The following is a 14,772-nucleotide window of genomic DNA, read 5'->3' on the forward strand; positions in this document are numbered from 1 at the left end:
GTTAAACTTGCCTTTGAATCAGCATGACCTCAGTATGAATCATGACTTAGGCCAGTTGTTCTCAGCTTCAACTCTGCACATGTAGTACAGGTATAAAATTGTGACACACCTTAGGGTTGTTCAAAGAATAAGCTGCATAAAGTGCTTAGAATAATCCAGAAGTGTTATAATGCACTTTTAGGTATCAAATGCTGAGTATTAAATAGTCTTTACTTCTGAAAGTGTGTTATCCTTTTGAAATGTATGTTTTCATTCAATTTTTCAGGTATGCCAATAGTAGCCTCATAAAATATATGGAAAAACACAAAGTAAAGCCTGACAGCAAAGTATTCCTTTTGGTAGGTAATGTTGTATCATCAAAGAGTTGGAAGGGGGCCTCCAGGGTCATCTAGTAAAATCCCCTGCACAATGCAGGAAACTCACAACTACCTGCCCACCCACAGTGACTCGAATGTCATGTCCAGATGACCCCCCCCCCACAAGAAAACAAGAATCCCTGGCCAGTCTGGCCTGAAGGAAATTCACCTCCTGACCCCAAAGTGGCAATAGGCATTTCCCTGGGCATGCAAAAAAGGGCCACAAGAATCAAGCACTGATACAACCCTTCCTGCCCACTCACAATCTGCCTAAATTTACAGAATATTGACAGTTGTTTGATTTGTAATATTGACTCAATGTTTTCTAGCAGGAAGTTAAGGTGAAAATATGCTGGCTTTAAAAAGCACTGTATTGCAAAGCCTGAACTCATTTGCTGTAGGTCTGGTGATTTTTGATATAGTGGATACAAGTAATAATATCCCTGCCTGAGGAATATCAAGGGGGGTTGTGAGTCACATCTCATCTTTACATGCTTCTCTCCCTGATTATTTTGGATAAGTCTTTTTGAGTTAATTAAATTAGAGATAATTGAATTTATGTTGGATGTTATACTGCACCAACTGCTACATTTACAGTTTGTGGTATACTTGTCAGTAGTGCCAAACGAGATCATTTTGCCTGGTACTCAGGGCTAGATCTTTAGCCAAGCAAATGAGACACTCTGGTAGCATTTCTGAGGCCAGTGATACAGGATAATGCAGCAGGCATGGATTGTGCCCATTGTTTCCTCTCAGACATGTATTGCCACCAGCTGGATTCAAAGGAAATCCCTAAGATTCTGGTGCTTGGCTTCCTCTACGCGTGTCTGGCCAAGAATAACCCTCATTCTCCTCTTCCCTTTGCTTGCACACCAGCATCTTCACTGCCAGACAGTTTATTTGATGGGGTAGGAATGTGGGCCAAAAAGATTGCCTGCCCCTGATTTGTATAAAAGTTAGCTTTACAAATTGAAGCATCTGTAGTGAACTTCCAGCATGTGTCTTTCAATTATTTATAAATTTGTAGGGGACTCATTTGACATATTCTGTGTTGATATTTACATAAACGTATCTTCTGTCATGCTATACTACACAGCTTCAAAAACTTCTCACTATGGATCCTACAAAAAGAATTACCTCAGAGCAAGCTTTGCAGGATCCCTATTTCCAGGAAGACCCACTTCCTACATCAGAGTATGTGCTATTCTTTGTTATTTCCTCTATGTAATGTGAAACTGCTATGTATGGTGAACATTTAAATATGTAAAAATAGACTGCTAGTAAGAACATTTTCCTGATTATGTCTCTGAGATACCTTCACTGTAAAGCAAAAGTATGCTTTTATTCAGTAAGAATAGGGGAACGCTCAGAAAAAAGTAAAAAGTATTTATTTGCCATGTCTTGGAGGCAGTTTTTTTGTCCAGGAGCTAGAAATTGATTTCTCTGTGACTTCTCAATGAAGAAAGAAAATCTGTATTGTCCAAGGAACATCCACAGAAGTGACAGACATTTATTTGAGCATAGGTTCTGCTGGAATACAACAAGACATGTAATAGAAATGAATGCTTACCCTGGAGGATAAGGACATTTGAAAGCTTTTCACATGACATTTCAGGGACATAGGAGAAGTGAGATTGCAAAAAGGTGCACCCCCAGTCAAGCGAGTTCATTGTAAATTCATATAGGTTTTCTGCATATACAAGTGTGGGAATTTAGGATTCTCTTCCCACATTCAGGAAGCCTGTTCTTTCATGATCCCCTGTTGTCTGGAGAGTGGAATTGCTGCCCACTGTGGCATTTTTAGTTCTCATCTTCCCTCATGCATTTAGTATCCTTGGAATTATTTTTGCTCAAGGATATATATCCTTGAACAAAAATGATCTGATAGTTATTGTTTAAGGAATAATAATGAAAATGTATATGGTTTGAATTGATCTTATGGGATAAGTACAGATGCAGAGATTCTTAGAGGTTGAATTAATAATATATATTTAAACTGATCTGAAAGTAGATAGACTGCCTCAACCCTGACATTATATATGACAGTGTTAGAAACCCCTAATCCTTTCACAGAACTATGATCTCCGAAGTTTCTAGAATGATTTGAGCCAGGGCAGCTGAACAGATTTGAAATTGGTGCTCTAGATATGCCTTCAGAAATGCTAATGGCCAAGAGAAGTTGCCTCAACTTTATAATCTGTGTCTGAATATAAACTTTATGCTATTTATTTGCTGTTTTCTAGTGATTATTTGGAGATAGTCAATAAAAGAAAGTCAACATTTGAATCTATACAAGGTTGCAAATGGAGGCACAGTATTATAAATAAATTGTATACTTTTTGTGTTCCAGTGTGTTTGCTGGCTGCCAGATTCCTTATCCAAAACGAGAATTTCTTAATGAGGATGAACCTGAGGAAAAGGGGGATAAGGTATAGTTCAAATACTATTTTATTACATCAGTAATAATACATTGATGAAGCTAGCAGGACAGGGTTGTTCCAGGAATGTGTACTCAACAGATCACCCCAGAATAATGTCATGAGACATTATTTACAAGTGTCTTACAGTGAATGATGTTCAGTAAATTTGGATACTGTTAGTAACATGTGGCTGGAAGAAGAAAGAAAAGAGGCCTCATGCTGTAATCATCTGTGTCCTGATGACGTCTTTTCAGATTCTGCAGTTGATGAGAAATACCCCTCCAGCTCTTTATGCCCTATATTCTTTGTAGCAGCAGAATTTGACTTGGTTTTTTAAATGCTTGTGGCTTCTCTATTGCAACTTAACCATATATATATATTCACAGTACTGCATGCCTTTTCTAGCCATATTTTTGGGTACAGATTTTTGGCACACTCTGTGGTCAACCTCCTTAGCTGTGGACCTCCCATTTTTCTTGCAGATTGTCACAGTTGAATGTGAATAATAACTAAATATTAATGCCTAGTCCAGTGCTCTGTATTGGTTCTATTTTGATTAGAAACTTCATGGACAATAAAGATGGATAATGGATCATCTATCCCTATCCTCCCCTGTGGAGTTCCCAGGATTCACTCTCTTTTCCAGTGTGTATCAGACCAACTACTATAGAGTCTTGGAACTCAGCAAGACCTGTATGCTGTTAACACCCAGCTCTCTCTTCTTTTCATATAGCCTAGGATGTCTGGCACTACTGTTGCTTACTCAGTGTCTGATAACAAGATTTGAATCTAGTGTTGGTCTTAAAGTTCTATTCAAGATATAAACTTTTGTGTGCATGCAAAATCCTATACCTTTATACCAGCCTTTCTCAATGTTTTTACTGTTGAGAACCCTCTGAAACATTCTTGAGGCTTCAAGAAACCCCGGAAGTGGCACCGTGCATAACTGCGTACATGCCCACACAGGGCCCCTCCCCTTCCTATCTCCTCCAGGCCCATCATTGGCCATCTTAGGAGGGTGGGGAATATATGGTCACATCATCCAGTACATGTTTAACTAATTTAAAAATATATACTAAAAATAACTCCCACCCATTTGGGAAACCCTAGGGGTTCATGAAACCTGTTGAAATAGCCTGCCTTATACCTTGAATAAAACTTTGTTGGTCTTAAAGGTGCCACTGGATTCAAACTTTGTTTTGCTGTTTCAGACCAACATGGCTACCCACTTGAATCTATCAGTATCTGATCATTAGGGCTCTGGGGAAATTTACTTGGAACCAAGTAAATCCAATTTACTTGGAACCATTTCTATAACACAGGGTCCCTGTAATCAGGTTGACAGTACAAACCATCTGTTTGGTATGATTGTCTCCTTTCAGCCTGAAGCGCATAATACATTGCTGCACACATCTCAGCTCCTGTTCTTTCTCACAGAGCTCCTCCATATACCAGGGACCCTCCTTGGACCAGGGGGGGGGGGAGGGAGAGGGCATGTGGAGGGTGATCTCATTGAAGGCAGTCAGCAGTCAGTTGTACCAGTTACTGACTATATCATTTAGAGATGCGCCAGCAGGCATTGGGTCCCTCAGAGCATTCAGGACATTCAGGAATCCATTTAGATCCATAGGTCTCCTCGGGTGAGCTGAAATTTGATTGGCACTCAACTGAGGTGGGGGAGGCAGTCATAGCCAAGCCTTCAAAGCATAGTGGTCTGACTATGGTGCGGCGTTTCCACCACCAGTTCCACTTTTAATCTCATGCCAGAGAGAAAGTCCAGGGTGTGGTCTGCCTGATGGGTGGGACCAATGACAAACTGTGAGAGCCCCTGTGTTGCATGGCTGACACCAGGTCCAGCCCATTTCCAGAGGACAGTAGCTCAGCATAGACATTGAAGTCGCTCAGGAACAGTAGTCAGGAATTGTAGTGTCCAGGCCGCTGCTGCCTGCACAGTACACCACCTAGATGGCCACACTCTCACCTGAGGCCTACACATTCAATGCCTGGTATCGACAGTACAAGAAGGGCTCTGAAGGAGTAATCCTCCCAGATTAGGATTGCCACCCCTACTCTCTGCCCTGCTGTCTGCGACTGATGGAGGACAGAGAACCTGGCAGGGGCCAGTTCTTTTAGTTCTTCTTTCTACTTAAAAGGATTAATCTGCTGTAGCCAAAATGACAGTCTTGTGCTGTCTTTAAGAACCATATTGTGAGCAAGAGCCCATTTTGTCAAAGCATGAAATTATATCTGACAAAGTGAGTTTTGTCTCTCAAAAGCTTGTTCCACAATAACAGTTTTTAAGATACAGCAAGACAATTTGTCATTTTGTTTGGAATGCATTTTCACCTAGCTCATAAAATATTAACCGTTTTAGAAAAGATTGTTATGTTTGTGAGTCAGTTAAAATATTAGATAAAATCAATATCCATTCCCTCACCCTCTGGTTCACAGCATATTTTAACTACTTACTCTGTACCCCTCAACAGGTCCAGGCCCATAGACAGAAATTTTGCAGTGAGTGTTCACTCCATCCAAAACTCTGAGACTCAGTATTGATATTGTGATATTGAAGATGGCAGGAATAAGTCAGAAAGGAGCAGAGGAAGAAGAAGTTATGGGTCACAGAAGAAAAGAATTAATTTGGGCAGAAACAGGTTAACTGACTCGCCTCCAGCCCACTTGCAGTGCCCCCTCAATTCCTTCCAGATGATCTGACAAAAACTGTTTCAACGTCTTAAAGCTGGCAATTTAGAGATGGGCAGACTTTTAGCCATGATGGCACAAAAAGGGGCTGGGCCCCCTCAATCATTTGTCATGCCCCTCCAATCAGCACTAGGGATTGGTGTGAAATCTGTCACATGTCTTTCAAGCATAAATTGTGTGTGTAAATAACTAAGAAATAGGTGAAGTTAAAAGGATGAATTTATGCAGTTGACTAGAACAGAATTAGCAGTAAGCAGGATTTAAGACTCCTGATTTTAAAAAGCATGGGGTGGGGGTGTAAAATCATGTTGGAGTAAACTAGACAGAGAGATCAAGGAGCAAAAAGGTAAAAATGGTGATGTAGCCGATTTAGAAGAAAACAAAGAGAGAACAGTGTTTCACAACAGTCCTGCAGGACTCTAAGTGCTTGGGAAATTATTTTTGACAGGACAAAAGACTAATAATAAGGGAGTTAGGCCCAGAGGTAAGTGAGCATAAATCTTTTGCTATTATATGCTACCCCACAGGAATCTGATTCACAGAGGAGGATTGCGGAGTTTGCTGTGAATATGAGAAGTTGCTGAGAAAGGATCGCTTACCTGTGGGCGGTTCAGGGATCATGCTTTTGTTTCTTGACCTTTTGTTCACTTAGAAAAGAATCCTCCTCACCGCTTGATCCTGTGCATTTTTAAAATTTAATTAATAGTCTCTTTCTCATTGAGACTCAAAATTCAGTTCAGTCAATTAAATGAGACACCTGATAATGCAATAAGCAACTTAAACATAGCAAAAATCATTACACATTGTATGTCAAACAATAGAGAAAATGGTATTACAAAGGTACAAAGCAGTACAGTAAGAGCAAATATATAATATACCATGATATAGGCCACAGTCATGTTTCTTTTATAAAAGCTCCTTCCTGAACAATACCAATATCAAGCTGAGGGAAGCAAAATAGACTGCTAAAATGGCTGCCAAATGGATTTCGCTCCCTCCCACTTGGAAACGAGGGGAAGCAAAACTGATCACTTCATGTCCATCCACTGTTATGCTGAAGTGATTGGCAATAATTTAAAACCTCCATTTTGCTTCCCCCTACTTCCAAGCGGGAAGGAATGAAATCATTTGCTAAAATGGCCGCCAGACACTTAAGCCTACAGCTTGATGGATCCATCCATCAGCTGTTAGGTTTAAATGGATGGCAGCTATTTAAAGCCTCCATTTCACATACACACCCTTCCAAGTGTGGGGAAGTGAAACAGACTGCTGAAATGGCTGCCAACCATTTCAGCATAACAACAGATGAGCTTGAAGTGATCTATTTGGCTTCCAAGCGGGAAGGAGTGAAATTCATTTGGCAGTCATTTTAGCGGTCTATTTCACTTCCCTCAGCCTGGGAGAGAGCAGTGAAGCCCTGCTCAGCTGCTAGGTTTTAATAGCCTGAACCCCAAACCGATCCAGACAAAAGGTCCAGGAAATATTTGGGGGAGGTGTCTCCCCCGAACCTTGGTTGGGGGTGGGGGGAGACAGACTAAATTCATGATGAATTGAGGGTTGTGAAGCTGTTGATGCTCATCCCTAGTTTCTGCTCTAACCCATTTGTTGGTTTGCACTATTAGAATCCTTGGGCAAGTGATTTACAGAGAAAAGGAGTTTTGTATTTACGGTTTCAGGTTTCTATAACTGGAAGAAATGTTCCCACACTTCTTTTATTCTGCAAAGTATTTAAAAACAGTTATTTGGTAGGGCATTTTTATAAAACTAATAATCTATACTATAGTGTCCACTATATGGTGTATGTTCTTTCATGCTCTTACAGCATTGTTTTCATTTTTTGTAATTCCATTATCTGCATTGCTTCACATAGCATGTTTGATACATTTTACACTTATCTTATTTTTGTAATCCTAGTTCCATTATATTGCTTAGTATATCTTTCATGCAATTCAATAACATCAAACTTTGTTGAAAAATTTAGTGCTAAAATTGTGAAAGATGGCATCGTAAACACATGTTGAGATATGTAGGTGTACACTGTTGTGTACTTCTGTGAAAATTCTGCTTATTTGATCTGTTAAGTAGCTTGTGACACTATAAAACGAAGTGATTTCAATTAGTATGCGGGGTGGTCAGGCTTGTGATTGCTTATAGTGGCAGGGAGTTTGTCCTGAAGATATTTTTGCAGTGGCTTCTTAGAATTAGATTTATGTATCTGTTCTATAAACATAGACCACATCAGAGCTCTGAAAAAATGTGTGCCATACTGCCAGAATCGGAGATGGGAGAAGTGCTGTGATTTTTTTTTCTCTCCAGCTTTCATCAGTCACCCAAACATTTATTGATATATTGGTGTTTGGTGAATAGTTTAGAGTTTTTATTTGATAAACTGAAAAGTATCCTCTGAAAGGAAGAAAAGGATCAAGCAGAAGAAGAATTAGGGCTGCACCACTCTATGCCCGGGCTGATTCTGCACTTACTATTTTTTCCCACTGTTGATCCTGCTGAATTCAGATTGATTTGAACCCAGGTCTTCTCATTGCTTTCTCAAATAAACAGTAGAAACAGTTTTAAATTCCATTCATTTAACCTACCTCCATTTTTAAAGTACAAGTACTGTTTTCAATATCTTTTCTTAAGAGGTTAAATGAATGGAATGTAAAACTGTTTTTACTGTTTATTTGAGATCAAGATCAAATAAGAGAACCATTGTTAAATATAGATAGATAGATAGATAGATAGATAGATAGATAGATAGATAGATAGATAGATAGATAGATATAGATATAGATATAGATATAGATATAGATATAGATATAGATATAGATATAGAGATAGATAGATAGATAGATAGATAGATAGATAGATAGATAGATAGATAGATAGATAGATAGATAGATAGATAGATAGATAGATAGATAGATAGATAGAGATAGAGATAGAGATAGAGATATATTTGTATGCGGTTACTGAAGAAGAGACTCAAAATGAGCAGTTTACCTGGGAGCTCATTTCGACTGATTGGATTGAATTGTAGTGATGTCTAAGAGTGATTGCCATTGTCAGTTTGCTTCTTTCTCTCTCTGCGTTGCTTGGTTGACAGGTCATTGCTTAGATTTTGCAAGCTAAGCAGGATTATCCCTGGCTAGTATTTGGATAGGAGGACACCAAGAAATAATGGGCTGTAATTCAGAGGCAGACAATGACAAGGCACCTTTGAATGTTTATTGCCTTGAAAAAAACTACAGAATTGTCAATTGATGGCAAAAAAAAGTTAAAATAGTTAAAAGAATCAGGTAGTATTGTATTAACCTGAAAGGAAGATGTAAGATGATCCCACAAAATATGTTAGACCCAAAACATATTTTAATACTGTGCATACTTGTGACTTGAAGGTAACTTGCAGACCTCTGGGGGTCAATGGAACCCTGACTGGGAATCCCTGTTCTATACATTTAACAATTTCATATTTAACAATTTCATATTCAATAATACTTTCTGCATAGCATAAGGATGCCACCCAGGTAAGTCCAGGAATCCATACTTGTTAGTGATATGAAGCTAAAAGAGACAAATATGTTTGTTGGGGCTACTTGGACCAAGCATCTCTTCCTTCTTAAAAATTCCCACAACCAGAAGAGTAGTTCACAGTCAACATTTGAAAAAGCTGCTCATTTTGGATTACAAAATCATCATTCCCATCACGAGGGATACAAGGTTTTAGAAACCTCACATTATGTTGCCAGTAGGCTAGATTAGTCATGTCTGAGAGACCCAGAAGGTGGGTTTCATGCATTCATATTTGCCATATTTGTTCATGCAAGAGGCAGGAAAACTGCTAATCTCAGCCACTCTAGAGTTTCTTGGTTAACTTTGTGGATTAAAGAATAGAGAGGCTTTTTCTCACTGCACTTGAAAGTTCCTTCTGCACCTGTGATTATTGAAATATGTCCTTTTGTTTCTTTTGTACTCCATAGAATCAGCAGCAGAACCAACATCAGCAGCAAACAGCACCTCAGCAACAGCAAGCAGCACCTCAACAGCAACAGCAACAAAACAGTACCCAGACAAATGGAACTGCAGGGGGAGGTGGAGCTGGAGGTGGTGGCCCTGGGGCAGGTCTCCAGCATAGCCAGGACTCCAGCCTCAACCAGGTGCCTCCAAATAAAAAACCACGCATCGGGCCTTCAGGCACTAATTCAGGCGGGCCTGTCATGCCTTCAGATTACCAGGTATTTATTTTTTTAACACTCCTGCATTTTTTGTTTCCTTTCGGGGGGGGGGGAGGAGAACTCTGCTACAATAAGATGTTTTATTCAAAAATTTTCTTTCTCAGCATATTAATATATCTAATTTTCAGAATGGCTCCATCAGTGGATACTTACATCTGGAGATTGGGACCATGAACAGATCAGAGAATATTTTGTTAAATTTGCAGAGAAATTTAAAATTTAGAAAAATAAACATGCTTTTTTTTAAGCCAAAATGATAGAAATGTTGCCTGTAGCTGTAAGTCACAAATACATTGGTAGGCAACAGCAACAGTATTGCCAGCACTTAGTCTTGGCATTTGCCAGGCCTGGCAGTAATCTTGTAACTTGCTGCCACACAACTTGCAAGACTTATCTAGGTTCAGCTGTTTGGCACTTTACAATAGTAGCCATCACACAGAAGCCAATGTGGTTCAGTGATTAGAGTTCCACACTAGGATCTGAGAGGCTCCAATTCAAATCCAGAATTCTGCCATGAAAGCTCATTGGGTGACCTTGGGCAAGTACAAACAATCAGCCTAACCTGCCTCATAGAGTTGCTGTGAGGAAAACAATGTAAGCTGCTTTGGCTTCTCAATGTGGAAAAAGGTGAGATGTAAATGAAGTCAATAGATTTAGCTGAAAGGGGCAGATAAAAGGTAGGCTTGTTGGTGGGTGAGAAGAAGAAAGCTACCTACCTCTGCTCTCTCAGACTTGCAAACTTGAGATCAAGAAAGTCAGGTGCACTTGGGGGAATTCCTGTTTGTGTTATTCCAGGTAACCTGTGATGTAAAGCTACTGTCCATCATTAGTGGACTGCATTACATTTCCTGGGTCACAAACTGGGAAGGTCTAAGCGCTATATTTACTGTCCTATTACACTTATGTGGAGCAAGTAGTTTTACAGCTTGCAATTAGAAAAAAAAGTAATGCTGGAATAAGATGTTAAAGAACTTACATTGACAACTGTGGTTTACCTATAAAAATAAAATGATGAACAACAAAATGACAGTGCACACACAAGAATAAAATAATAAGTTATTTGGCCTTTTGTTTTCAGAAGTAATCTAATATGAGAAACTGGTTTGGTTGACAACAGTATGACAAAGGACCTGTAGTACTGAAATCATAACCTCCCACTCTAGTCTTTTCCTTCACTACTGATATTATTCATTCCCCCTTTTATTACTAAGAATTCAGACAATAAAGTGCTGCCTTCCATGTTTTCCCTACTGTTGTCCCATTTTTTAAAAAATGCTGGTTTATCATAACTTTTTGTTCTACTCCAATTGCAACATGTTTTCCATATGTGCACTGAACGATGTTACCATCCTTTGAAACCTGCCTCTCTACCTTGCTTGCCTGCCTGCTACCAACGATCCCATTTGTATTCTCTTCTCCCAGTCATGCTGACATGCTTAGTTCATGCTTCTTAATTTTTCTTCTCATGACTCTGGAAAGTACATCTAGCTGGCAGAATGATTGACCCTTCATGGCTGTGTGGGGATTTGAATCAGGGTTTCCCAACACTGTAACCACAGCAACACACTCTGATCCCCACTGTTATATTCAGTATTCACCCAACCCTAGTCTTCTCTCAGGCAAATGGCATGATGGAGGAAAGCCTTGACATTATCTCCTGCTTTAAAAAAAGTTAAGTTATTCTGATGTGCATCATTGCTTGTACACATACTCTTAAAATATGCCTCTTATGAAGAGCAGCAGCAGCAGCAGGAGCAACTGAATATTACACAGTGAAGCAGAAACATGAGTATGCATGGCAGACCAGTCCTGCCATGGCCCTGCAAAGCACTGAAGCAGCAAAATATGTTAGCTTCCCCAGACATAAGTTCAGATCAGAGAGATCCACATGTAATCCCCTCTGCTGTTGCCACCATGGAGCTTCCTCTGAAATACTAATCATTTCCCCAAAATAGTATTGGGGCAGGCAGTCTGATGAGACCGGTGTGGAAAGTCTGTGCCACTCGGCATTGTATGTAATCAGGTTGATGCTCCCAGACAGTGGTTTGAAACCAAATTATGTGAAGGAGAACTCTGCTTCCACTTCCTTAATGCAGCCCACCAGGCCCATAAACGTCTGTTTCTCTGGATGAGGGGGACCCTCACAAACAGCATGGAGACCAATGTGAAGAGGAAAGCATTAGAAAAAATAGCTTCCTTCCTGTGCCAGCCGAACACCACATTTGGATCACATTTCCTGGGAAGTCTCCCTCTTCCTGCCTAGCACAGACTGGGTTGCTTTCCCCATCAGTGTAATATTCAAGACTATATGCATCTATCTAACAGAAAGAGAAGAATTTTGTCTGTGTGTGAATAATGCATGTGGATTAAATAATGCAGATGTGCCAGAGAATAGGGCAATACTATTGTTGTGTTAATCAGGAAAAAACAATTTTCCTCCTTGGTGTCTGGAAACACCCAAAGATATACTGATATAGCAAAATTTAAGCCATTTAATACCTGATCCCATGACCTGCATCTGCCCCAAAGATCCATATACATAAAATGAGATGCAGAAACATTTAGCCTATGAATAGAAGTTATGACTAAGTTTTAAAATCTATTTCTTTATAAGCTTTCAAGTGTGTGACACAGCACCTGTTTGTTCCTATAATATTTTGCTTTTCTTGTTCATTCTTAAGGGTAGGAATGACCTAACCAGTCTTCCTCAATTTTTTTACTGTTGAGAAACCCCTGAAACTTCCTTCAGGCTTCGAGAAACCCCAGAAGTGGTGCAATCATGCAGGATACGGTTGGGAAGCCTAGCTGTGTACATGCCCACCCAGAATCCCTCCCCTTCCCATCCCTTCCAGGTCCATCATTAGCCATTGGGGGGGGGCAGGTCTACATGACCATATATGATCATATCACCTGATTAATGTTTAGCAAATTTAAAATACATATAAAAGTTAACTCCCATCCATCCAGGAAACCCTTCCAGGGCCATCAAGAAACTCCAGGGTATCACAAAATCCTGGCTGAGAAAGCCTTCCCTAATCACAGGACTTCAACTTTCTGAAGAATTTGCTGTTTGATCAATGTTCAGTAATGGTTAACTTTAATCATGGCCAGTCTCCTTGAAGGTTTTTGTTCCAGCCTAGCAAACTGTTCATTTTTTTTTCTTCCTTAGCACTCCAGTTCACGCCTGAATTACCAAAGCAACATTCAGGGATCTTCTCAGTCCCAGAGTACAATGGGCTATTCTACATCATCTCAGCAAAGTTCACAGTACCATCAATCTCACCAGTCTCACCGGTACTGAAGAGGCCTCATAGACAACGTTAGAAAGAAATGGACTAACAGTCAAAGGACTCCAGCAATATGAAGTTCATAAACAGTGAGAAGAACCAAAAATGCAAACTGTGATGCAGATTTTAAAATTGCAATTATAAAAGGAAAACTTTTATTTACTAATGGTTTTCAGACAAGAGACAATTCTTATCCCTTTTTGCCATAAAGGAGATTCTTGTGAAGTTTCCCCTCAGCTTGCTCCTGCATGTGTTCCATTGTGGTTATTTAAATGAAACCATCTGATCTGAACCCAGCACTTAATCATCGTTATCCTATGGAATTTTTGAAGGATTCCTGCACCTTTCTTGTGTTTTAGTAATTGTCATAGATCTCTTTCTTTTTTCAAATCCCTTTATCAGGGTTTTAAAGTTTTTGAAATCTTGAATTCCCAGGCTTTTCAAGCTTGTATATAGTTAGTTTTTTACTAGGCAAACCAGTTTTAGCTATACAGGTATAATGCACCTTTTAAAAGCACTATGTTGTTTTCACAGGATATTACTGTTTTGATCATGGATGTCAAGAACAGCAAATTTACTGTTCCAGAGTATTTTATTATTCTCTTTTTTTATTAGTCTAGTTTTCAGATGAGGTCTTTAAAAAAAGAAAAGAAAAATATACAACCCAAGTCTCTGCAGCAACTTTTGTGTGTTCTATGTTTGGATTGAACACCAAAACAGAAGGTTATGAATGTTAGTTTTATCTTTCAGATGAAATCCCATAGATCATTGACCAGTTTCTTCCATGTGGGTTGACTTTAACCTGGCAGCTAAGCAAATATTGCTGTGACTCCAATAGAACAAGAGTGTGCTATAATGTCTTCTCTGTCTGTATTTTGGAACTCTACCCTGGGAGTCTCGTATCAGTGGAAGAAAGGGCAAACAAGGAAACTGCTACTACTTTTTTTTTGGGGGGGGGGGTCAAGTCTGCTTTTTAGGCCCAAAGTATACAGTCTTTATATCTTCTCTTGATGCAGCCTTCCTTTTTGAGTTTTGATAGTCCTGAAACTTGCAGCAAAAAGGCAAAGAGTGCTGTGGCACCTTAAGAAATGAACAGTTATATTGTAGCATGAACTTGGGGCAGTAGCCTACTTGCAGGACAGTTTGCAGTCATGAACCCTGACAGTTTTGGGTAGGGGGGGTTATTCATTGTCCTGACTAGATCAAAGATTTAAAGTTGTTGAACAGTGACTTAATGTTTAGGCTTCTCATGCATAAAATGAATATTATGTTGTCTTGCTACTGCTATAATTAACCGACTATTCATGCCAGATAAATGTGGATTTACTGAATGGTTTCTTTTTCCCTAAGGTTATGCACATTGTGATGGTACCTAAGGAGTGCTGGTGTACTGGGCAGGCTCCTCACAAAGGAAATGCCAGGGATCATGAGCCTATGAACTGGAGAATCATTGTCTAAACTTGGTGATCAGAGAAAATATGTAATTTGAAGCTGTTCTTTTCTCAGAGGTTCAGAAATACAACTTTATTTACGGATCAGTGTAGTCTGCAGTTCAGCAGAGTACTCAACATTTGATAAATCTGACCTTTTTTTCTTCCTCAAAGGTAGTTTCTCATCCTTAAGATGATGAACATAGGCTTGAAAATTTGTAAATGGTGCCTGGTGGAATTGCAGGTTAGACAGTGAAGCTAAACAGCATGTTTAGCTTGCTAGACCTTCCCTGTACAGCAGCTGCTTTTCCTCACCATGACTGCTTCCACACAGAGGACTCACC

General features: G+C 39.6%; 1 protein-coding gene across 3 annotated transcripts in view; it reads left to right on the forward strand.

Annotated features, from left to right (window-relative positions):
• Positions 1-14,329, forward strand: part of CDK19 (cyclin dependent kinase 19) — a 107,691-nt gene extending 93,362 nt beyond the window's left edge. For all 3 annotated transcript variants that reach the window (XM_077302079.1, XM_077302086.1, XM_077302095.1), the window contains 5 exons: positions 266-338; positions 1,453-1,550; positions 2,707-2,785; positions 9,457-9,711; positions 12,881-14,329. In XM_077302079.1, the coding sequence (XP_077158194.1) occupies positions 266-338; positions 1,453-1,550; positions 2,707-2,785; positions 9,457-9,711; positions 12,881-13,012 (637 nt within the window). In that variant the 3' untranslated portion in view covers positions 13,013-14,329. The remainder of the gene's footprint in view (positions 1-265; positions 339-1,452; positions 1,551-2,706; positions 2,786-9,456; positions 9,712-12,880) is intronic.
• The last annotated feature ends 443 nt before the right edge of the window (positions 14,330-14,772 follow it).

This window comes from Paroedura picta, chromosome 1 (genome assembly GCF_049243985.1).
Source record: "Paroedura picta isolate Pp20150507F chromosome 1, Ppicta_v3.0, whole genome shotgun sequence".
Taxonomy (NCBI): Eukaryota; Metazoa; Chordata; class Lepidosauria; order Squamata; family Gekkonidae; genus Paroedura; species Paroedura picta.